General features: G+C 45.6%; 1 protein-coding gene across 4 annotated transcripts in view; it reads right to left on the bottom strand.

The window, feature by feature from the left end:
- Window positions 1–26,339, bottom strand: part of st3gal3b (ST3 beta-galactoside alpha-2,3-sialyltransferase 3b) — a 43,942-nt gene that overhangs the window by 9,541 nt on the left and 8,062 nt on the right. For 2 of the 4 annotated variants that reach the window (XM_056596720.1, XM_056596721.1), the window contains exons 3-10: window positions 24,072–24,149; window positions 22,281–22,328; window positions 20,577–20,619; window positions 19,193–19,285; window positions 13,563–13,657; window positions 9,109–9,172; window positions 8,917–9,012; window positions 8,452–8,638 (exon numbers count right to left, since the gene is read on the bottom strand). In XM_056596720.1, coding sequence (XP_056452695.1) covers window positions 8,452–8,638; window positions 8,917–9,012; window positions 9,109–9,172; window positions 13,563–13,657; window positions 19,193–19,285; window positions 20,577–20,619; window positions 22,281–22,328; window positions 24,072–24,149 — 704 coding nt within the window. The remainder of the gene's footprint in view (window positions 1–8,451; window positions 8,639–8,916; window positions 9,013–9,108; window positions 9,173–13,562; window positions 13,658–19,192; window positions 19,286–20,576; window positions 20,620–22,280; window positions 22,329–24,071; window positions 24,150–26,339) is intronic. The other 2 variants (XM_056596722.1, XM_056596723.1) reach the window with 2 other exon arrangements.

Below are 26,339 nucleotides of genomic sequence, written 5' to 3'. Positions count from 1 at the left end.
AATCGGGAGCTGCGGGTGCTCTTACATGGAAGGACTTGGAGCAACAGAAGTCACTAAAGACAACTCTCCACATCTCCATGTCTCTCCGGCCGCACGCTTTCCTTGGCTCGCGGCCAGGGGCCCCATCGGCCCCATTAGACGTGTCATCCTCGAATGAACGATGGCTCCGGGGCCAAAAAACAAAACAACAGTCTAATTTGGTTTTATTATCCTAGCCTGATCCTAGGTGACAAAAAAGTGCAGGGTCCCGTCAGCGGCTCGGTGATTTACTGGCAGCACTCCAGAGACCTGCGTCAGACAGGAAGGTGAACCCATCTTAACGGGTGGACAGGGCCCAGTGGGCTACAGCGGAGAGAGAGATTTTAAGGAAGAATAGCCACGCTCTCTTGATTCACAGTGGGACGGTGGGGAACAAAGATGGCACCTATGGTACGGTAGTTGGGGCTACCAGAGACGCCGTTCCCTAGTGCTAGCTCCCAGAGTCGGCCAACTCCCAGGGGCTTGAGGTACTAAACCTCCACCACCACCACCACCGGCTGGAGAATGTAGCCGATCCATGAAGCTAGAAGCTTTGGGTGGGGTTTCACTCAAGAGAAGCCAGGATTGAACAAGACTCGGGACTCATTGACTACATGAGTTAGCATAGCCCAAGCTCGTGTCATTCAAACTGAAGCGACCTCAAGCCCCGGCAGACCAGCGGTCCGCTGCTATAAGAACAGGTGCAGGCGAGCAGAGCAGTCATTAAAGTAAACAGGCTATCCCACGCAGAGGGACGCAGGCTGGTGTGTGTGTGTGTGTGTTTGTTCTTGGTGGGAGTTTATGCTGTATAAATTATTGACACAACTTAGCCCCCAAATAAACAATTTTCGCATCTTTGTTAAGCCAAACTTGAGCTCCAAATCGGGATTGCAAAAAAAAGAAAGCCAATTTGCCTGTGTTCCAGAATTTAACTAGTTATGGTGTTGCGCATCAGGGAACTTCATGAAGACAGTGTTCATGAGTTTCAGAAATATAAACAAATACAGGACCAAAACCACTGTATGAGGTATATGTATGAACAGAAGGACGAACCACAGGCAGTTGTAGTGGAAGCACTTCTTCAGAGTCCTACAGCAGAGCTCCTCAAGAATAGGCTTATGCCTCTTGTCCCACTTATGGAAACGGCTCAACTTTAATCGCCCTGTTTGGTTTTACCAGGCGTGGATAGTACATGGTACCTTTTTCAGCATCTCCTCAACCCAGGTTTCAACCAGCTATGGCGATACCAAAACGTGAAAACACTACAAACTACTTGGTCCCAGAGAATCGTCACTACCTTGAGTCACCCTGTCTGCATTGCGCGACGCGGTACAACCTGCACAAACCTGAGCTGACCGCTATGGCTACCCACAGAAACACCACTGGATCAATAGACACATGTACTTTGTCGGTTCGCACAATAAGCAGCACATTCAAATTTTGTCCCACAACAATAAAATGACAAAATAATGTTGAATTTGACTGTACCGGTAAGACACGATTGCCGCTTTGCTAAAAAGCGGTACCAATTGTCATTGCACCAAGGTTGAATTCTGACGGCTTGGTCAAAGGAGGGAAACTCCATTATAATTTAATCCGTTTCATGCAAAAGATATGTTGGCTGAAAGGGTTGAATCCATTTGTTTTTTTCACTGATGCGATTGTCATTGAAAATTGTGCAGATTCTTGTCATAACAGATCTAAATCGTTTCTTTCTCACCAATGTAAGAGGACATCACACCGAGCCTGTTACCATTGTTCCTGTGCATGTCCCGTTGAAGAGGGCGTCACGGCAGTGAATTGGCACATCCCTAGGTCGACCCTGACATTGACACTGTAGTATCTACAATGGAAAACCAAACTACCTGGTATCAGAAGCGAGTGGAATTGAGCTGGTACCATGCGGGGGGAAAAGGCCATTCCAGTGAACACCCAAAACATACAGTACTGGAAGATCAGTAAAAGGAGTTTAAAAAAAGGACGGCTAGTCTCACAAAGATTACAAAGTTGATGAGAATGAAATCACCCAAGCATTAGAATACCCAAACATGGAACAATAATCTTCTCATGGAAAATATACAAATGGGAACCAAGAATCCACAGTTCTTAATTGCCGATGTCTCAGAGAGGGATCCACATAGCTAAACCGTATGTAAACAGCAATATGTGTCCAAGACCCTCCCCCTCGCTTATCTCTATTGAAGGGATCTGAGATCATAACAAGTGATGTGCAACCCTCCTAAAAATACCACACCAATAAGACAGTCCAGGGAAGGTGTCTGGAAAAGCACTTAGATTCAAGCTGCTCATAAACATACCAACGTTACATGCATTCTTTGGGCTTTATGCTGGATACAGGCAATATAAAACAATGACTATAATCTGCCTCAGCTATACTGCTGCAAAATCTAACAAAACATAAATGGGATAAATTCTTACATTTACACAACCTTACTGTAAAGTTTTAGATGTGGACAAGATGATAAGTGGAGGCTTGATAAAAATAGACATTGAAACAAAACTACTAACATTTCTTTTGCCATTCTTCTCTGTTCCTTTGTAAATCTAGCAGATGCTTTAAATGGAGCAAAAACTAAAAAGGAATTTGATTAAATTAAGGATTACGAGTTGGATACGCATGTTCCACACATGTCTGAGTCGGGTTCTTATAAGGATTCAGCCTTCTCTCAGCAACCACGGAAGCCTTTTCCAGCAAGAGATCTGTTCAACAACACGTTTCGGAGAATCCTTCAACAAAATGTTGTTGTAATAAAACCCTCATCCTTTAATCAAATCCAACCATTTAATTTATGGCACCATAGTCACTTCATTCCCTAACACTTCTTTAGATCATAACATCGATGTATAGGTTGACATTCCTACTCGATTCCATCATACACCCTTTCCCTTATCCAGTTACTGCCATTCCCAACTGGAGAATGGCAGTTGAGGATGTGGTGGTGTTTGATGTTAATGCAGTAGACCTGACAGGAAGCCCGAAAAAGGTCAGCCAAATTATGGAAGCGAGACCTCCGAGGCAATTAAGAAAGGAGAACGGCAGCCATGAACTGCTAACGATCACAATTAAGGTTGTCTGGTGGTCATTAGGACTGTGTACATGTTGTACTTCAGGAGTTTACAAGTCGCTGCAGCTCACCACATAAGTGCTCCACTGAGCGGGAACCGCCTCAGCCAGGAGGGCGAAATGGGCTTAGAGGTTTACCAAAGTAGGAAATGTCTCAGGAGGTGCACAATTGAGAATAATAAGTCATGTTTCAGCGATGCGACCGACTGAAGTTGTTGTGGTGTGCCATGGTGCGGAGATTCCCTTTTGTTCGGGAAAGGAATCTAAAGCATTCGCCAATTTGCCTCTGCTTCTCTTGACTCATACCACGACCTCTGGCCCTGTTGGGGGTCACTGGAGTCCAGCTTTTCAGCCGGCCTCGGCGAGGTTATCCGGTGTGTGAAACCTGCATCTTCACATTCCCATGACGGAAAACCGGAAAAACAAAGGGAACACTTGACAACGGTCCGGCTCCCGTGTGGTGGCCAATGCGCGCTTGAGGGCGGAGCTTGTGTCCAGACCAGGCCAGGTCCGCCGGTGAGTGGTAATGACTATACAGGACGGGAACAAGCGGTTCTCTGTGGTCCGGGGGAAGCTCTGCAGATAACCGCACAGCGAGCAGCATGGCATGTTGATCAGTTATCTAGGTGACTCACGCATGGCAATCAGGGACAACCGGAGAACCAAGCTAGGCCCTTGGTTCTTGTTCCTTATCCATGTGTACAAGCGTGTAAATGTTTATGAAGGCATATATGTATGCTACTTGGGATTGATGCAAAGATGTTGGGAGGGGACGCGCGCTATAGATATTAAAACAATCTTGCATTTTTAACCTCCAATTTGATGACCTAACATCTTCTATTTTCCATGGATTTCGCTGTATTATATCAATAAATATACCGATTAAGTGATCCCCAGGCAATCCATCATTCTGGGCTATATTTATCTTCATAGTCTGGTACATTTTTATGCATAACACAATATTTAGATAAGCCCTTACTCGTCCCCCACCCCTTTGGGAGTCGGTATTCCATGAGGTATTTCCTTATAGGAGAAGGGGGCTCCCCCCTCCATCTCCGGTGTGTCCGTGATGGCGGTGGAGAGCAGCGAGAGCTCCCAGTAAACAAATAGGAGAGCTAGAACACTGACACTCCACCCTCAGACCCTGTTTACCACCGCCTGTATATCCTCCACTGACCCTGTTTGAAAGGATCCCGGCATATACAAACAAAGGTCCCTGTGTATGCATGTATACGGGTCGGGAGTGGGTGGGTGTGTGCGATATGAGTGCGTTATGTGTGTCGGTACATGAAAGCTGCCTCAAAGCAATCCAAAAATCGCACATATGTGCAAGAGTGACCGGTTATCATGTTTGATCCATCTGTAAACAACTTAAAATGGCCAATCACACCCAAACCGCACGTTTAGATGGGTGGGGCCCAACCTTTGTCAGAAAGACATGTTGTATGTTGCGTATATGTGTATGTTCTTTATGTAGATTTGTCTGGACTTTCAAATTAGGGCGGCCAGCATGATTGTGGTGGGAGGCCTTCTCTGCACATCTCCCACTCTCGTAACATCTCCTAATTTGTAAACCCGGAAGAGATCATCAGTGAGACTTCAACTGCAAGGGTTAATTTAGAATGATGAATCGTCTGCAAGCTTTTGTTCTAAACTCAAGTCAACTGTGTATGTATTTGTATGTCTGTCCATGTATCCGTTTGTAGCTGTGTGCATGTCCGTGAGTGTGAGTGTTTCTGCGTGAGAGGAAGAGGATTCAGTGGGAGGATGCAGTATGCATGTTTGCGCAAGTGTACAAAAACAATAAGAGATTGGGAAACTAGCACTCTAATTTGTAGGGACGGGGGTTGCTGGAGGGAAGCTGGTGGATTTGCATGCAACCGCTTTCACATGGAAAGTCATAAAGACTTCTTCCTTTTTTAAAACATAGTTTTAAAATGGAAGGCCATCAAAAAGCAAGGCTTCACATTGCGATGCAGTTACCTGTAAGTTTGCCTGCTGCCCAAAAGGCCCCTTCCCAACGGACGTAGCGATACTACAGTCCCCCTCCAGAGCCACCCAGCGAGCTAAGCTAACTTGTCACAGTCACATTAAGTCTCCCTCCTGTGATTGACTGCATCACCAAAGGCCCGCTGCGGCACTGGGAGGATTAACCGCCCCGGGTCCACCGAAGCGGATCGTTTTCTAAAGCCAATTGTCTCTGCACGCTCGCTCAGCCGTTATTGATGTAAACACGCTGGTGGTCACCGCCGCCATCCACATGATAGGTTAGGGGGGGGTCTATACACACACGCCTGCGTGGAAGCATGTGTACAAATTAAAAGAGACCAGACAAGAGCGGTTATCTGTTGCATTGCTGGGATTATGTCGCTGCATTAGTCTGAGACAGCCCACGGTGATGCGGTAAGTTGGGCCAGGCGACTGACAATAAGGCTAGGATTAAACACATCTAAAACGTTTCTTTTGATCACGACGCCCGACACCCAACATCCTGTTTCTACTGTAAACACAGAGAGCGTTGCCAGGTAGCTACAGGGTAGTCTTGAAAGAAGGAAGAGAATGATTCAGCATCTTCCTGCTGTTTGTTGTACCTAAATGAAAAGGAAACCCCATCCAAGGTTTTTATTTACGAGTGCGGGAGTGCAGTAAACATGTGTAAAGGTTAGCCGGGCGGCGGCCCAGGCCCCCGGGAGCCCCCTGATCCTGGGGATCATTTTTCATCAGGAGTCTTTCACAACAATGATGGGCCTCATTTGTCAAGTGACAAACATTGTAAAAGGGCACTTTAAACTCTTTCCACGAACCGCGCGAGAGACACAGAGACAGGAGTCAGTCTCCCTGATCCCACGTGTACAGCCACTACCATCAAGGTGTATCGGCTCAGTGTCATACACAGGGGTGCTGTTACACAGGGCTGCTGTTACACAGGGGTGCCGTTACACAGGGGTGTTGTTATACAGGGGTGTTGTTATACAGGGGTGTTGTTGCACAGCGCTTACAAACAGCGATCACAGTAGAACACAAGGTGAGGACGATTGGATAACACGTCAGAAGGGAGGAGGAGGAGTAGCATTACCAGTCTATTGTCCTCGAGCTAAACGATAGGGTTGATGTTGCAACAAGTGAACATTACAGTGGCAGTCAATCATCCGTCGCTCATCTGACGGTAGGTTAGCAGCTGGCTGTGTGAGGATCCCGGGGTTACAGCCAATCAAAAAGGAACAGTGAGAGCAGAGGAATGCTCCTTATTGCTAGATGTTTTGCAGAGCTAAAGAGGGCCACCGCATGTCGCGTGTGTTGGCTCCCAGTGCACTAGTTAAATGGATCCCAAACACAAACCTTTTCAATCAGCGGGCGTACACACAGGCCGACGAGGACCAGCCGCTTAGTGACAGCTGGATGAACCGCTTTGAGAACACGCTGATGATTAGAAGGTGACGGCGGTGATCATAACACTTCCAATGCCTCCATTATGCAGAGAGAGATGTGTCCTGCCATCTGGTTTGAGGAATACTGGCACCCATGACCCAAAACACCAAACAAACCGTCTCCCGCTCTTTCCACTTTATGAGCAACGTTTTTGTTTCAAAGTCCATCTAAAAAGAAAAACGGTACCAAATTATACAAAATAAAACACTTAAAAAAACATCTGTTGACACTAAGACCGGTGCTAATGGTACACTGAATAAATTCTGTCCTCGAGTTTGATGTATTACTTCACTGCTTTAGACCAAAACATAGCCGAGGATAGTGGGGGGGGGGGGCTTTGAGAATAGATCCGTTGCATCCGTCAGTAGCTCCGTCTACCACTCCATCGCCTCCCCCCTCTCCGCTGCCCTTGATTCAACTCATGAGCACAACATTCTTCTATCCGAGCAGATCAAAGAGTCTGACTCCAGGGGCCAGATCAATTATCCCGGCTGGCCATTTCAATTGTCCCCTCATTCCCACTGAAACCCAGAATTCTGGCCCCCATCAAAAGGGCCCCGGGGCCATCAGGAAGCCCATGGAGCCGTTTTACGCTCACCGTTTCCCCCCCCCCCCCCCCCCCCCCCCCATCTCTAATCATTTGCTTTGCTTTCTTCTCATCTCTGACCTGACATTATTCCCTGGTGCAGATCATTCTACCCTTAACCATGACGTTCCTCTGACTTGTCCCTCTATTCAAATGTCATTCTTCGGTTTCTTTATTTTCTTTAACCCCCCCCCCCCCCCCCCTCAATCTTCAAGTCGCTCACCTGAGTCAATAGTTTTCACTAATGTCACCTTGTAAGAAAGAAAATCCTTGTTGCAGGCCTCTGAAAAGCCTGGGAGGTAGACTTCCTAAACCTGGACTTGACTGAAGAATTCCATGGCGTCGACGGGACAAAGAGACGTTACTACAATTCCTGCGCACTCAATATGCCTTCCCCTCAAAGGACGGCCATTTAATCCACTCTTAGTAGAGGCCTTGCAATATGCGCCTTTATTGTACTTGAATTGAATGGAAACCACGGCCTATACAATCTCTACAGATACTAGCCTCTGTTTAAGTATAAAGAGGGGCTTGTGAAAGCCTTTTTCCAGTGAGTGGTTTGAGCGGGCTCAGGGGTAGTTAAAGTCTGCAGCAACCTTTAGTCTTTTTTTTTTTTCATATAGATAAGGGAGCGGCAATTGAGTCCCATCAAACCCGACCCGGCGATAAAGAGACCCATTCGCAGCCCGCCACTCAACCGCGGCAACAAAGGGTTTCTGTGGCGCATCCACCTTGGAAGGGAAAGGGCTTACCCTGTCCCTCCAAGTGGACAGGATTAAAATGAATTGCTTTGGAGAGATATAAATGTGTTGAAGAACATGTCATGTACGAATGACTGAAAGGCAAAACATTGAACTTTTAAATGCCGGTCGATGAAGCGGTAAATTACTTTTCTGTCTGAAAAGTTTTTACCATCAAACTCACGCATTTAGGCCAAGTCAAAAATTCCTGCTACACAATCCGTATTCATATTAACATTGCACCTCTTTTGCACTAATAAGGAAGTGGTATGTTTAGAATGTTGTTCCACAGAGAAAAACTAGATTTAGATTATGTATTACTTTACATAGTCCATGCACTGAGCATCATTGCCAATTGACCAAGGACATCCCCGTTTATTCAGACCTTGAGCCAAAACTGCTCCTCTCCTGGGGAGAGGGTGAAATATTGTCCATATCCTTATATTTTTGGCCATGATTAGGGACACACACACACACACACACACACACACACACACACACACACACACACACACACACACACACACACACACACACACACACACACACACACACACACACACACACACACACACACACACACACACACTTACCGGCTTCTCCTTGAAGACCATCTGCCGGAGCCACTTGAAGTCCAGAGGTTTGAATGCAGAGAAGACGAAGAGAGAGTCCTTCTCGTATCGGTCCGGCTTTTGGATGGCCCCCTCTGGATACGTTATCCTCATTGTAGTTTTGGTCCCGACGTCCTTAACGTAGCCATGTACCGGAGCCTCGTTCAACCTTCCGATACACAGACGAGGGACGGGGAACTCAGACCTCCTCCCAAGAAGAGGAACTGCATTCTGATGCAGACTGATACCGTCCGTGCACTTTACCCCCCAAACACTAACTGTTGAGATTCACTTTCCCTTTTATCTCAGGGCTGATGAACATGGGGGGTGACAAGAGTCTGCAATGCTGTATAATGCAGCGAGACAAATCGTGAACAGGAATCACAACAGTTTATGTTTGTGGGCTTGCACAGTAAATAACTTGAGGAGGTGAAGGAGTTTGCCCACCTCACGACAACGTCGTATTCGTCTATCCGGGACCCCAGGGACTTGTTTGCTAGGATTCCTCCGTTGCCCACAATAATGCATCTTTTACAGCTCAAACTGAATAAGAAACAAAGAAAGCGTTAATCCAAAAGGGAACCCACACCATTTGTCTAATTTGTTAATTATTTAGAACCCTTGGATTTCAAATGTTACCTGTCCAGCTCTTCACCAAGTCCATATTGCTTGGTTGAAGTTAAAATAATCTCTATGATCCTCTCTGCAGAAAAACATGAAACAAAAATGCAAAAAGAAAAGAAAGAATGGTTTAGCTGTGAATTAAATACAATACATCCTGAGCCACTTGAATTATCTCTGAGGGTTGCAAGGTTGCCGTCATGATAAATAAACCGCTAATATTTTTTGGACAATATGTAGTGTAGTATCACAGTTCACCAAGCCTTACATATCAGACTTAAATGAATGACCCAAACACAATGTCTAGACCGGGTACACTGCAAGTGGCATCAAGGTCCTCACACATCAAACTGAACCAGGCTAATGGAAGGCTAAGCGAGCCAAACGTTCCTATGGAAGAAACGATTGTTTTCCTACAACCTGCCGTGGACCTCACCAGTGATAGAGACAAGGTGGAGGAGGCGAACTAGGTGGTCCTTCGAAGCAGTGGAGGAGAGAACGCCTCGCGGCTCGCTCTGACTGGCCGTTTACTCAAACCCCTGATAAGGACTGACCAATAGGCCCTCTGCAACGGTTGTGAGGGCGACGGTACCATGGACAACGAATAATAAAAGAACAACATGTGCTCTGGCTTGGGGGGGGATGAAATCTGGGAGAAATAAGACAGACAGAATTTGGTACTCTGTGTGTGTGTGCGTGTGTGCGTGTGCGTGTCCTTTATGTACAGACAAACCCCATAAAAAGCACTCAACAGAGGAATGCTGCTTTTCAAACAACCACATTCTCGCAGGAGGAAAATGGGCAACTGAGGGATAGTGTCCACGAGCGTCCGGAAAACACCTGATTGTGGGAAGTGTGTTTAGCCATAGCACGCATTCCTGCCGTGTTCTGCGGGCCATTCCACGGAGCGTCACGCTAACAGAGCGTCTAACAAGACGGACGTTCCCCGCTCTACTCTTCAGAACCGTACCGCCGGGACGCAGGAATGGGCGCTCCATAACCGTCGGACTTCCGTTCGCAACCTCACAGGACACCTCTTCTACTTATACGGGAGTCATCGAACAGAGTCGGGTCTGCTGCTGTTGTGATGCGCCTGTGTCAACAGCTTCACCGTTCAGAGGACTAGACTGTGGTTTAGTGGATTAATATTAAAATAAGGAAGAGTTATCCGTGAATATCAACGATATAAAATGATCCAACCCGAATTACACCTTTTCGGAAGTTTCAGATATTACAGAAAAGAACGCATATTGTTTTTTTTTCTTTCGCATATCGATCAATAGATATATTATGAGGCTTCAGTCAAAAGAGATTGAAACGCCAAGTACAAACGTGCATCGTTGCACCCTACATCCACGGCACCAACCTACAACGGACCTATAAGAGCGCAGAGAGTATGAAAACCATTGGCAGAGACACGGGGGGCCTCGGGCCATTTAGAAGACACATTAGGCCTCCGGTCGACAGGGCTAATGATTAACCCCATGGGGGGAGAGGGAGGATGGCGGGCCACTGGCCCGTTGTTTGGATGTGGTGTCGATGTCTTGAATCAAGCATCACCCCGGCCTGCGTAAACACCAGCCCAGGGAACACACCTGGACCCTAGGAGGGCAAAAAATGAAATGAATGACAACTGGCTGGCGTCTCTTTCTGCTCTGGACATGGAAGCTAATTGTTATAAGTACCCGGGGTAAACATTTCACCCAAGTATGTGTCGGGGTGCAGCCGAAGACGAATGACTCACGAGGGTTAAGACACGAGTCTGGTACGCGCCGCTTACCCCAGCATGGCGGGGGGCTGGGGAGGGGGAGGGGGTGGGGGTCTCGGGTTGAAATACAGGAGAAGAGTTGGAGGTGTCAACCAGATTCATATACACAGACACGGTGTTCGGGGGAAGCAGCCTAAACACAGTGAAGAGGCATAGGATGGGGACACTGTGTTTACGTGCCCGCTGGGGAGCAATAGCTTTGAATCATGGTCCACGGCAACAGAAATAAATACCGTTGTTAATGAATTGACTTCCTCTACTGGCTCTGATGGTTTTACAATCGCCGATGAAGCCAAATGTCAGCGCAGACAATTAGGAAGAGTGGTCCGACTCTCCCACATATTTTCTTTTAGAAACGAAGTAGACTGGTACTCGTAGCAATATCCTCGATTGGAAGAGGCCCACTCTTTGTACCTTTACTTTCCCTTGCTCTTTTTTCTTCATTTTAAACCAAGCGTTGGCCTGAGGTGAACCTCGGTCACTGCACGGCAGCATCAGTCAAAGTAAGAATAAACTTATAGGATCAACCTATTTTCCCCCCAGCTGGGCTTCCCGACGGTTCTAGTTTGAATCCTTTGTGGAGGTTCTATTCAGAATCCACACGTATCATCGCTCCACATGAGCACCGCCGAAAAGGAACCCCCCCCCCTGCCTGCAGCGGCCGTGATGAAAACAGAGACCAGGTGTAGCACCCACACACTGGGCGTGCTCCCTTTGATCGTCGACCCTGAGAGCGCACGGGCACGTTCGCCTGCAATGCTGCAGAGTGGCGTGGCAAAAAAAAAAAGGCAACATTCAGTGTACCCTTACGTGTGTTTCTGCAAGCTATGCAAGTATTTGAAAATGTCCCCTAGCACACCTCGCTGCAGAGGTGGTTGTTTCCCTTCGGCGTTATCTCTCCGATCCTTGTGTCTACGTGGGTTGGTGCGATTTTGGCCGTGGCAAACCAGAGGTCGGATTAGGGTCAGAGAATGGTAAATGGTTTGCATGGGGTTAGGGTTTAGCCGCCTTGCTCAGTGAAATCTCAAGTCTCAGCTAGGAGGAGCTGGCGATCGAACTAGCAATCTCGAGGTTACCCAATGCCACCCCAGAATAACCAGTGCAGACTGTCAAAAAGACAGCAGATATGGGTTTAGTGCAGAGATTAGCATCCCCGGTAAGCCAAATGTCACCAGCTATGCGACAAAAACATAGATTAGAAATAACAGACAATCCCTGAATTATCTTTCTCATATGCAGCCTGTGAACCAGTTTGCCGTCATAGGAGTCTGGCCCCCATCCCGTTTAGACAGATTTCCAGTAAACCTGACATGGGTTGGGCCAATCACACCCCATATAATATGGGGTGTTTAAACACGATTACTGTACAGGTGCTTGGAAAAGCCATTTGGCATTTCATTAACACCAAAGAAGGCTATGGCTGATTTTTTGCACGTTTCAATGACCATTGGTTGTAGGACTGTCCTACTGTGTTCAGTGGCATAATGGGTGTACGCCCATTGATAAAGCACTTCGGAAATCCAAAATGAACTTCCAGACGGATACCCATTTGCTAATTGGTCTGGCAAAGTCAGGCTTGCTCATCTGGCCATTGTGGTAGAAAATAATGAAGGTTTAAAAAGGATATTTGCCAAATGTTTGAAATAATAGTACCAGCAGGGGGGGAAGAGGGGCAGGATTTAGACCCTGTTCTACTGTTATTCAACACCTCAGAGGGTCCGGAGTTGACCGGCAAACAGATAAGACTCAGATAAGACATCCCTCTGTAGTCAATGACATCAGTCTATTTCAAAGTTCCCTTAGATAATAAGTATGAGTAAGCTTTACTTTAAGTATAAATTATATAAGAACATAATATAATTTATATTCACAATGGAACCAAATGTAAAAAATACTTGGCCTTCCTGTGTCAAAACAAATGCTTGCATTCCGATGAAACCCCGACGCCCCATGTAAATGAGCTCTTACAGAGACCCCATGGTTCCTCGTCTGTGGTCTTAGAATGTAACTAAAGCTATCACAGCTTTAGTTACCTCGGAGATCAGGAGCCGAAGAGCTAGTTCTTTTGCAAACAAACTCAGGTGATGTTGTTAATCTTTGCAGTTAAAATAAAGCCTTGATCAATCAAATCTAGTCCTTCTCGACCTCTTGTCATTTGTTAGAGTATTAGATCGTGGGTTTTATCCACGACACCATCTACAGCCATCTATTCAATGACTTCCCAAAAGACACCTGTCACATCAATGCTTCTTTAAGCATGGCACAAAGTACCATGTGTTTATTGTGTGTTTGGATCCGGAAAAGGTGTGAAGGAATGATCCAGGTTTGGAAAAAACAAGCATCTGGGTATCCTAGGGCCTTGGGTCATGATCAACAGCAGTTTAATCGTCCTGATAAACAAGCCGAGTTTCAGTAGACTTTGCCTCATGAGGATTGTTAACAATTATTTGTTCTTTTCAGCATGCATACAAAAATAAGTTCTAATATCAGGGGCTAAGTGATGGCTGGAGATTAAAATGAAAAAAATCAAAAGGTATGTATCATCACCTCCATTTAAATAAAAATAATAATACATTTAATTTAGAGGCGCCTTTCAAGACACCCAAGGTCACTGTGTCTGTTATTTACACAAGTCTAATCTTTGCAACCAAGAACAAAAATCGTGCACTTTGAAGCACAAAATAATATCACACTATGTCCTTACCTTGCGTTTTGAAACCGAAAGGCGGCAAGTAATTGCTGACTTTTGATAGCCGTTTAAAATTTCGGTCAAGAAACATCGGAGCTGGTTTCATGAACCTGTTTAGAAAAGAGGCAGAAAGAAAAGGAAGAGATGGTTTGCATTTTTAGGAGAAACGTTCAAACATTACAGAAGAAATGCTGTAAAGTTCCTCATTCAGACAATTGCTCGTTAACCTATTAGGATGATATGGATCATTACAGCACCAAAATTTTGCCACAATTAACACAGAGAAGACATCTTTGAATTATAAAAAAAAAATTGAGTCAGTCATATTGCAGTCTTAACCTCACTGCCTTAAAAATCCTCTGGACAACATCGCAAACCAAACAGCCATGCATTCCCCACATGTCCTACTTTTTCCCACCCCCCAGAGAAATGGACCTCTGGGCCACCCCCCCCCCCCCCACCACCACCCTGGTTCTGCGAGTCTCATCTCTTTGAGATTTAGATCCTGAATCTAAATCAGTTGAATTTTTGATGAAAGCCTTTTACAAATTTGAATTAATATTTGCCTGTTTTGAATGGAGAATTGCTTCGGTTTTGAAATCAAGATACCGAAAGATTCCCACCCTAGTCCTCGATCGCCCTCGTCCTGCTCCTCGCAGGAAACAAATGTGGACTCAGAGTAATCAGAGGTAAGAGAGACGGGGACAGAGACAGAATGAATCAGAGGTAAGAGAGACGGGGACAGAGACAGAATGAATCAGAGCAAAGAGAGACGGGGACAGAGACAGAATGAATCAGAGCAAAGAGAGACGGGGACAGAGACAGAATGAATCAGAGGTAAGAGAGACGGGGACAGAGACAGAATGAATCAGAGGTAAGAGAGACGGGGACAGACAGAATGAATCAGAGGTAAGAGAGACGGGGACAGACAGAATGAATCAGAGGTAAGAGACGGGGACAGAGACAGAATGAATCAGAGGTAAGAGAGACGGGGACAGACAGAATGAATCAGAGCAAAGAGAGACGGGGACAGACAGAATGAATCAGAGGTAAGAGAGACGGGGACAGAGACAGAATGAATCAGAGCAAAGAGAGACGGGGACAGAGACAGAATGAATCAGAGGTAAGAGAGACGGGGACAGACAGAATGAATCAGAGGTAAGAGAGACGGGGACAGACAGAATGAATCAGAGCAAAGAGAGACGGGGACAGACAGAATGAATCAGAGGTAAGAGACGGGGACAGAGACAGAATGAATCAGAGGTTAGAGACGGGGACAGACAGAATGAATCAGAGGTAAGAGAGACGGGGACAGAGACAGAATGAATTAGAGCAAAGAGAGACGGGGACAGAATGAATCAGAGGTAAGAGAGACGGGGACAGAGACAGAATGAATCAGAGGTAAGAGAGACGGGGACAGACAGAATGAATCAGAGCTAAGAGAGATGGGGAAAAAGGAAGATAAAGAGAATGCAAACAAGAAGCAGCCAGAAGGGGGGAGTCTACTTCCGTTTTCATAATTACGACTGGGTTTGACACACACACACACACACACACACACACACACACACACACACACACACACACACACACACACACACACACACACACACACACACACACACACACACACACACACACACACACACACACACACACACACACACACACACACACACACACACACCCTTAATAGGCAAATGAAGTCACTTAGAAACCACTAACGAAAACAGAAGAAATATGGGCCTGTGGTGTTGGCCAACCACATGAGAATCCTTATCTCACTCCAGGAAGAAAGAAGTCATCCTGCCACGGCAGAGAAGAGCTAATAAATAAGGACTTTTGGCTATGTTGACAAACCAGACTTGTGAAGTTTCTCTGGCTGCACTCTTAATAGACGCAGCTCTCCACCTTCTCCCACTCAAAGTATGCATGTTTTACGTGTGTACATGTGTGCCCGTGTCCTTTAGTTGATGAACATGAAGCACACCCCCTTCATGCACGCAACATGGGAAAACTTGGGGATTCATGCACGCAACATGGACGCAACATGGGAAAACTTGGGGATTCATGCACGCAACATGGACGCAACATGGGAAAACTTGGGGATTTCTCAACCGGAACCCCGGTCTCAGATCATTTCAGGTCCGAGTGATTAATGCTGACAAGAATCTTTGAAATTGGACCAGTATAGGGCAGAACACTGCAACCGTGATCTGTGAAAACGGGTTTAACTCCTTTGGGGCAATAGCGCCCATCAATGTTGGTCCTCTAAAGTGCTAGTTTCTGCCCCTGACCGGCTCAGATTATATTCTAAAATTATGGAAAGAATCCCTAGAGGGAAATCAAACATGTTTATTTAGCTTGATCACGATCTGTTATATTGTGTCCAACTATGTCTAACTCAAGGAGTCTCGTCTGAAATCTCTGAAAATTTCCCTTTTGTCATTACATCTCAACTCTCTTTCACCCAAAACACAAAGCTAAACCATCTGTTGTCCAACAGAAAACAAGCACTTTTAGAGGACTTCCATTGAAAGATCGCTATTGCCCAAAATTATAACATTCAGCCCCTTTTTAGCAGATTATGAATGCAGCGTTCTCTCGCTCAACACAAGTCCAGTATTTGTTTTCGCCATTAGTCCCTTCGACCTAAAACATTGGGAATATAGAATACAGGTTGGAGAATACAAATTTTCCTTTAGCACTGGCACTGCACCAATCTGCTACTGCAAGAGATTTAAATCTGCAGTGTCTGTCAACCCCCCCCCCCCCCCCCCAATCACTTGCTCTCGAGTCAAACAACGCTACGCTTTTGAAAATAAACGCACTAGGAGGCAGTTTCAGAAGAACGAGATATGGCCTTTGGGTGCTCCGTGGCTGAGTGTGAGGGCTTTGTTACTAAACACCAACCGTTTGTGTTTACACCATCCCACATCAACTCGTCCGTCATGACTGTCTTGTTATTTTGCAACAATGAAGATGCGAGCGAGCGAGGCCCCCCCACCCTCTCTCACACACACACACACACACACACACACACACACACACACACACACACACACACACACACACACACACACACACACACACACACACACACACACACACACACACACACACACACACACACACACACACACACACACACACAATAACTTACAGCTGCTACAGATGGACCCTACTAAGTCTTGAAAGAGAGTACAGGCAGAACATGTGCCCAATTCATAGTTCCACATTGTTTATGGTCTTAATTACGAGGCACAACAACATAGTGCAATGTAGTTTAATAATTGGGAATAGATACAAGAGACACAAAGATAAGAGCATTGTATACCATGACCAAACATGGCAGATGTACTTTTGAACGTCTCTTTCCTCCCTGGGTCACTAAATGGCTGCTAATGCCCTGATGGGGGCAACCGACGCATTATGTGCAGAACTAACCTCCTGACTAAAGTATGCCTGCTTACATACCCACGCACACACAGATAGCATGGATGTATTGAGCATCAGGAGGACAGACGGAGGGACTCGAGGTTTAAAGAGGAGATGGTAGAAAGGGCCACAGAGCTGAACAGGAGCTCCCCATAAGGATTCACAGCATTGTGTTGTGCATTTCCTTAAGCTTGGTCCATCCCTCACTCCAAGCCACTGTTTTTACAACCGCAGTGCTTCAGGTCGCTGCCAACACTTGATTTAGGGCTCCAATACAACTAGAAATGGGATTGGGCCTTAGGCCCAATCCCATTTCTACCCCTTACCCCTTCCCCTTACCCATTCAAAACAAGGGGGAGGGGTAAGGGGAAGGGGTAAGGGGTAGAAATGGGATTCGGCCTTAATTGTATTGTGTAGGGCAGGGCCCTTCAGAGAAGACAAATCTGAAGGAAGGAGGAGATGATTAGGGTGGAAGCGACATGCTGGAAGTTAAGGAGTCATCGGCTACACCTATTTATAACCGGAAGTGGACGTTACCAGATGTAACCGAACACCGCAAAAAAGGGACTTGAAATCTATACATTTCATATTCTTTATTTGACTACATTTATTTGGACTTAATTTGCCTTTCCAGCTTAATTTAGCAAAGCTAGGGCTCATTATGGGGTTAATGGCTTATGAGGGCTGGTTCACAAACCAATTACAGTGTCATTTCTAAAATAACAACTCACCCTTGTCAAGCTGCCAGCCAGGCAAGACAGATCAAGTATGCGCGAGGAAGAGGAAAACATTAAAAAGAAAGAGCAATCAAGCATTAACTGGCATTCAAACTATTTGAATGCCAGTAACAAAATACTAAATTATAAAAAAGGGAAAAACTAATTAAATCAAATGTTTGGAAAAACGGACACAACATCTAAAAACGTGTGCACGTGGTGCTTTAGCGCATAACCCTCAGGCGGGTATAACCGTATAACCTCATCTCCCCTGCTATAAAGGGTCTCCTTCTCAGCCCCTCACAGCCTGTTGACCGGTGGGGCTCTGGCTCTGAAGGTGGTAGTAATCAGCCCGCTGCTGGCAGGGGGGCCTGGCGCGTCGGACCCACCTTTGATCAGACACGTGCGGCTGATTAGAGGAAGTTGTTAGGGGAGGACGGGAGGGAGCGCACGCGGGGGGGGGAAAGCCGCCGCACCTCCCCGCCGCTCACCCATGCACCGCAGGTCTGCTAATGTGCAAAGTTGGTCCGCGGCCAAGTCGTGGTGAATGGCCAGCGATCAAACCAGAGTAGGAAACACGACGCGTCTAAAGCCTTTTCCCGCAGACATCCATTACAATACAGTTGATTTATTTCATGTTTCAAGCCAATTATTTATCTGCATAAATTCATTGGTTTTGAGAACCACAATGGCTAATGACACTGGGGGGGGGGGATTTCTTTATTAAATGGGTCAGGTTTAGCACTGAAATGTCACTCGCAATTATAAGTTATGTGGAAAATTGCCTCTCTATTAGCTTCATGCTAGAGGAATGCTAAAGAGACAAAGTGCTATACATTGAGCTCCAGATAAGTGGCGAGATGAAAGAACCCAGTGGTGACGTCACAGAGGGCCTACTGAGCGGCCCCATGGAACCGTCTGGGGGCAACGGAACAGGAAGTTGGTGATGAGTCACGGGCATTCTGGACAGGAAGTTGGTCCTTGCTTTGGTAATAAAAGGAGGGCCTGCGGGCCACGAGGACATGAGTAGGAAGGGACAGGGGACGGGGGGGGGACGGGGGGCCCAAGGGACAGACAGGCTTTTGTGAGGCATGGGGCTTACAAGGACCGACTCTCGTGGTCGCAGAAGAGGAGTGAGATGAATGAGAGGAAGGAAAAACAAGAAGAGGGTTTTGTGGGAGAGCATGGGGTGTAAGGGCCCCTAGGGGCCAACCTCAGCCAGAGTGGTGACATCATGTGACTGGTTATACTAGTTTGACAGCCTCCGTCTGACATCCTCGTGACACCAAACGACACTGATTTGTTGGCTTCTGTAATCCTGTGGTGTGGATTTAAAATGCCCTTGCTTTGTTCCCTCCTCGATTACAAAAAAGAAGGGCGCATGAGGACGTTATTAATATTCAGACCAACCCAATCTAGAGATCTGACCACAGACCCGGGGGCAAACCAAGATAAGGAAGTGAGGAAGAAGAGAGGTGCTGTTGTTCTCACGTGGGGTAGATGGTGGTCATCTTGGCCGCCGCGTAGCCCTGCTTGCACGCTCCCTCGCTGAGGTTGCCATATTTGTAGGCCAGCTCTAGGGGCCTGGGGATGAGCGAAGAGAACAACAGAACGATAGAGAGAATAATTAGCAACCGGCAGGCGCTGCTGATCATTCACAAGCACATACATAACATTTACGAAAGATACAGAGAGCGGGCCTGTGAAAGGCCGCTATCAGATCCCAAATACCGCACAGCATGAGGGAGAGAAAGTTGGTCTCTGGTTGAAATAATTACAACAGCTGTCTTGGCTAAAGCCTCTAAATTGCATGCTCATTAATAATCAGCTTTATGCCATGATTCCAGTTCAAATAAACAGTGGAGGCCCGCTGTGCTGGGAGCCACTGGGTGGCCCACCGTGCAGTGAGAATAGGAGAGAGAGAGTGAGAGAGACCTCTGCTGCCAAGTTTGAGATGAATTCCATGTCTTCCAAACAGACCATTGATAGTGGCCAATCAACCTTAAGGAAATAGTTTTTTTTGCTCAGGTTGGGGTTTGTTAGAATAATGCTGAACCGTGCTGGCATCAACAACTTGTGGAGTTACTGTGACATGGGTCACTCTGAAAGAGATATGAGAATGAGGGCATTCTGTCCCATGCAAGAACCCCCCCCGACCCTCTCCCTGAAGTGTGTGTTGACATCATGCTTAAAGTGCTAAGGCCAAGTGCGGAGAGGCATGCCCTGCCAGACCCAGGGCGGCGATGACAATGAATAACAACCATGACCCGCTACAAGTATGATGGCTGTGGCAGTTTGTGACAACAGTGTCCAACCAATTGTCCAGAAATGTGCACCCATCATGAGACACAGTGGACACTAACTGCTTCATTAATAAGTGAAGTGTTTTTTTTAATACACTAATGAAATAAACCAAACTATAAATCAATAGGCAAGAGCATCTTGAGAGTGTCTACCTTGGATACATTAAATCGGCAAGGTTTGGTAAGGACTAAATAATTATTAGACTAAGTGAGATGGATATTTAAAAGGTTTACATTTCCATAATGTTCCCCAACTGGTCAAATAACATCTGTATGGAACATATATTCAAAGGAATAGAAAATGGGGGCTTTAAAAATATACATCTGCCAAATTTTTAATAAACAAGGCAGGGCGTCAGTTTGTGTAAAATGAGCAGGAAAGGGCCCAAAGAATATTGGGAGGCTTGCATCAAAGCCCACAGAGTAACGTTCTACGGCGTGTAAACGACCCCTGATTTAACTCCTCTGCTTCTAGCAGAGGAGTGCAGAAAGGCCTGGCAGAGCAACAGAGGGGGCTGGATGATGGACCGAAGGACACCAGCTTAGACTTGAAAGTCGGGAGATGTACTTACAACTTGGTGTCCAGCTTCAGCAGAAAGCCCTGCTTGTCATACACTGGAGGAGAAGAAGAAAAAGACAAAGAGGCAAAAGAGAAGAGGAAAGAGAGGAGAAACAACAGTTATCAAAAAAGGGAACCTTACACAACTGGCAACGTTAAGTCATTGACGGAAGTCATGACGAATATGATGAATTCAACTATCAGCTGTTGTAGCCGTAGTTGTATGTCTCATCAAATTAATAGCCTGGGCATTGTTTAAAAAATAAAAAGAGGAAAAAAACACAAAAGCATTGAATCTGAAACAAAGTAAAGGACACCAACAGTAAGTAAAAGAAAAGCATTAGAGTTAAAGAGCATTTGTGTTCAGAGATGCACGGTTAGGTAGAAGCCAGCCAAAAAAATCTGTCGGTTAAAAATTAAGTCAGGGAAACGCTGATTATGGTTCACCTATGAACGCCTGGAGTCGTCGTCCATAGGTGCCTCATGAAAAGGTCATTAGGAGGCAGATAAAAGAAAGCAGATAAAACCCACCTGTTCTCTTTTTACATGAATGTAAACAAAGATTGAAAGATTAAATAAAGACGTCTGATTGATGTGCGATCCAATAGTCTACTGTTGTGTAGCACACAGTAATGACAATTGTATACGACAACTGTATGAAGCAATAACGACACACAAAGTAATGGCATTGCCCCCTCATTCTGTAGGAACCCTTAACACCAGTAAGAACTGAAAGGAAGCCCCAGAGGGGGGTTGGCAGGGGGAGGGAGGACCACAAGTCTTCCTCCGTTGCTTGGTCTTGCTGTCCTCAGAGGCAGACCTTACGGGGGGCAGAGAAAGAAACAGAGGCAGCAGAAGATGGAGGAGGAGGAGCCCAAGGAGGGAGGAGACTCCAAGCGCGGCCCGAAAGGACAAGGACAGGGTGGGGTGGGGGTTGGCTGTGGTAGTGGAGATGACAAGAGGATGGACATGGATGCACGTTTCCCATAGTAAAAGTGTGAGGTTTGCCGAGAGGAGGTGAGCAGCAGCAAGAGACCGGGCCGAGGAGAAGGAAGCGCTCTGGCCAGTAGCACGAGGCTAAACGCTGGCCTCTGGTACCATGGAAACCGCAGAAACTCCTGCAGCCTGCTTGTTCAAAAGGTAATACTAAAATAATAAAACTGTGCCATCAGTTCTTATCAGTGCCAGAAGAGGGCGCTGTTGCATTACATCAGACAAATCTCGCGGATGGCTGGCTGCTTCGAAGCATATGCCGAAAACAAGATGATGAAAAATAAGGAATTTCCTTGACAAAATTAAAGTTAAATTCTACAGCGATAATAAAGCCCACATCAATGATTTAAATGAGTGCTAAATCATTTAAAAATATACATATTTAAAAATAAGATATTAGGTAATAACGATTAGCCAGAATTAGTGGCACAATGCTCCAAGCCAGTTTTGGCAAACATGTAATTTGTGACTAAGGCTATAACTAAGAGTCCCATTTGGTTGGGACAGGACAACAACGCCTTAAGGTAGTGCCACGTGGCCATGCTCAAAAAGAAGAAAATCTCACCCCAGTGTATTCAAGAAAAAAAAAAAAAAGAAAAAAAAAAGTCTGAAAAGAAGTCTAGCAGCAGGGCTTGGAGGAAGTTCTGCGGTTTGGTGCCAGAAAGAGGTGGAGGGAGTACATGAAGGGGAACAGGTGGAGAACAGGTGGGGGTGGAGGGTATACCTGAGCCTACTATTCGTCCCACGGTGAGAGTAATCTCCGTTTCAGACTCTGAAACACAAGAGGTTTGGTTAACATCAGTGGGGGGGGGGGGGGGGGGGGGGGCGCATGTCAACCAGCTTTGACGGAGAGGGGCTCAGAGAGATGCTGCCAAACCCAAATTGTCAATGTCTAATGGCACAAGAGAAGGAAGTGGGGAGGGAGCGGAACAGAGAAAGAGGGGAGAGAGAGAAGGGCGGTTAGTAGCTCTAGCCGTAAGCTTATCATCAAAATCAAATCAACACTGATCACCATTCAGATATGAAAACCGTCACCCAATTAGGTTCAATAAGGTAAAGGAATAAAAGTACCAGGAAATACCATATTGAAAAGACACCAACTGGATTATAGTGATTAATAACAACCAATCCTTGGAGGATTTTTTGTCATTAGTAGAGATAGACTTTCAACAGAGCACCAAAACCACCCCGGTTATACCGTGTACACTTTGAAGTAGGGGTCGACCGATTATAAGCCTGGCCAATTATCAAATCCGATATTCAGCTTTATCGAGATGATCAGTGTGTTCATTTTTTTGTAACCTGATTGCAGATAAAATGTATTTATTTGAAAACATTCTACTTTGGCTATCATGCAGTCATGTATCATGGCCAGTGTCTGTAGTCACCACTAAGTGGTCTCAAGCAATGTCCCGCTAACAGCACAATCGGTTACCAGTCAAAGTAAAAGCCTTTTCACACTGAAGGCTCACCTGCAATCCTCTGTGTGCCACAGACAGGCACGCACAGGGGAACGCAGGTTAGAGTTCAGATATGGAAGCAAATCCCTGGCATAATGTTTTGAACCTTAAAATCCATTGAACTTTGTATATGGATTTTTGCCAGATTATCCTGTGGTGTGGGGTATGTTAGGAATGCTTTTAAAGGATTGGTGCCCCAACGATTAAAAATTGGAAAAAAGTACATGTTCAATATTTACGATTAGATATGCTGTAGTATAAGGGGAACCCCGAAAACGGTCGAGGACGCAGGCAATCGATTGTCACATCGGAAAGACGATAGCCAATTCGGAGCCACGCTGACAAAACCTAATACCAACAATATGATTACAGAAGCCTTGGTGGCAGAAAAAAAAGGTGGGGCGGTCTTCCGAAATGGAGGAAGTTCCGACTGCAAAAGCTAGCATAACTAGTTTCTCCTGACCGTCGTCTCCATGTTTGTTTATACTAAAGTCAATCTTTCGATTGGCCTGATTGCCGGTTATGAACATTTTGTCTGGGTTGTTGTGGAATGGTATCGGTTAGTGTGTGGTGTGCTGGGTTGGCAAAACTGTTACCTATCACACACATTAAACCACCAACACATTTAATTGTGTCTTATCCATCGTAAGGTTTGTGGTCTCACGCTTTCTAAATTCTATAAATTGGCCTGTGTGTACCCAGTTTAAGGCCGCAGATATTGTCCAAGTTGAAATAAACATCATCCCCCTGAAGACAAGAATAACCAGTTTTCCCAGTTACACTGAAAGTGCCCGACTTTGGGCTAGGCACACGCACACACACACATTGAAGTAGCCAGGATCATATTTTTTATGATAATATTATTATCTTGTTTTTCTAAATTTTGACACCAAAATGTACATTATTACGGCAAATGTATATCGTCGCAAATATCGGTTATCAGTCCCATTGATTACCAATAATCAGTTTAGGCCCTGAAATAAACGAATAGGTCGACCCCTACTGTAAAGACAAACACTTCCTCCATGAGCCCAGCAAGCGGATGGCTCCTCTACCTGTGACATGACTATCTGTCGCCAGTTTCACTTTAGGCCCTTTAGTTGAGGCCATGAGTGTAGACTCTTCATCACTCTCTGAAAACACAAAGGGGTGATTGAAACAATCAGCCGTTGCAGACCCCCCAATGTATTGCACTTCAGTGGAGACAGTCATATATCAAACATTTATGAGAACAAAAAAGTATTACATAAGTACTTTTCCCAAGAGAGTTGCTTGGAAATATGATCAGATTAATACTGGATATCGATAGATATAGAAAGGTTAAAAATGTCCATGTCTAGAGAATGCAATGATAGCTGCCGCATCTGCAGTCAAACAGGGTTAGATTGGATTTACCAACTGTTAATAATTGAACGCCTCTGGCAAATGGCGTGTGCACATATGCCCATCTCTCTGCGTTAATGAGAGATGTAGCTAAACCCAATAAGACTTTCGTTAAGGTCATAGAAACTGTCTTGCACCGCGATACATTCCAAGCCGATGTTTCTAATGCTCGTAGCCGCAGAGTAAGAGATCGTAGGTGTCTGCTTGCTCACGGCCATTTGGACTTCTGCCATGACATGGCTATTTATGAACCGGCAAGACTGTAATACCATTTTACAATAATACATTTGTTAATGCTGAAAGGCCCAGTCACTGCTGTGAGAAGGCCATCCAAGAAAGCGTGATCCATACAGCATCAACAATTATACCAACCAAAGACCCTGCCTGAAACATCCCTGTCCACACTCTCCCAGGAAGAAGAGCTCGAGTTATGCTAGCACCAGGGGCATATCCATCCTGTTGGAAAGCACTAACTGGCCATATGGTACCCAGCCAACCACAGCTTCAAATCTAGTTATTAATAAAAATAGTAACAGAGATCATTTATAATCTTAATGATGCACGCGGCCGCCGTCCAAGTGGAAACCATTTGGCCCTGGAATGGTGGGAGGCCCACCCAGCACAATCCTTTCAAGAGTGAGGAAGGAGATTATGCAGATATGATCCTCTCACTCAAATAGAATGGCTTAGTTTGCCACAGTTCAATGAAGGGGGAGGCGGTGTGGAAAAGCTTTTCTCTCCCTTAGCCAACATCAGTCCTTTAAAACATATCTGGCACTGCTGACACACACACACACACACACACACACACACACACACACACACACACACACACACACACACACACACACACACACACACACACACACACACACACACACACACACACACACACACACACACACACACACACACACACACAGTTTAAATAATAAAACATTACTTAGCCAGTAGATCTTTCCACTCTTCCAAGTATAAAGACAACGACAAGATATGTTGTTGGATAGGACATAATTATTCACACTGTAACTCACAGTCAAAGTTTATCTTGGACTCAGACTGGACTGTTAACTAAATTGGCATTTAAGAAAACTAGTGGAGGACCAAACTATTTAGAGACAAAAAATGATTCACTTAACCACCTCGCTGCTTATTAGCGATCAGATTTGCATCACTGCAGGAGACAAGGTTTCTCCAACTTTAAGAAGAGCGTGTGCCTCAAGGCACAAAACTCAATGTTACAGTTTAAGTGAACAGACAAATTACTGGCTGGTATTTTAAATGACCTGCCACACATTATGAATAATGTATCAGGGTGGTTCCTCCCCTTTTTTGGGCCGCGGAAACGGTTTGTGTCATCAATGCTGTTCTATAGGCCAAGATATCATGGCCGGTGAAGTTCAGGAATCTACTTCTAAAAACACAGAAGAAGTCCCACTTTCAGCCACTGGTTTGTCAATAAAGTCTCCAATTATAAATACCGGTAAATGAGGTCCAAGGCCTCTGAGGTTCAAACATCTCTTGTCAGTGCCCATCAACATTCCCAAACTAATGTTCCTGGAAAAACGGACAGAGGGCTCGGGATGAGGGATAGCCAATGGATGAAAACTCTCTCTCATTAGTATTACCAGCCAATGCATTTTATATGGTGGCCAAGTGAAAACTTGGAGCCCCCTCTGCTGGCTTCATTATGAGGTGTAATGGGCAGCTTGAGCTCGATCCAGTTAGATAGAACCAGATCAGTTAGATCCAGATCTCAACAGCAAACAAAAAGTAATGCACACACAGTGATGATGTCGGGGTACATACTACATACTAGTATCATGGCATCTCCTTCAAAAGAGTGAATGCTTGTAAGGGAGATCATACTTCTATTGACAAACCAAAAACTCGCAATCCATTAAAAAATGAATCCTTGTTACCTATCTATTTTGGTTGTA

The sequence above is a fragment of the Gadus chalcogrammus genome, chromosome 8 (assembly GCF_026213295.1).
Source record: "Gadus chalcogrammus isolate NIFS_2021 chromosome 8, NIFS_Gcha_1.0, whole genome shotgun sequence".
NCBI classification, from domain to species: Eukaryota; Metazoa; Chordata; class Actinopteri; order Gadiformes; family Gadidae; genus Gadus; species Gadus chalcogrammus.
This window is presented reverse-complemented; position numbering and strand designations above follow the sequence as displayed.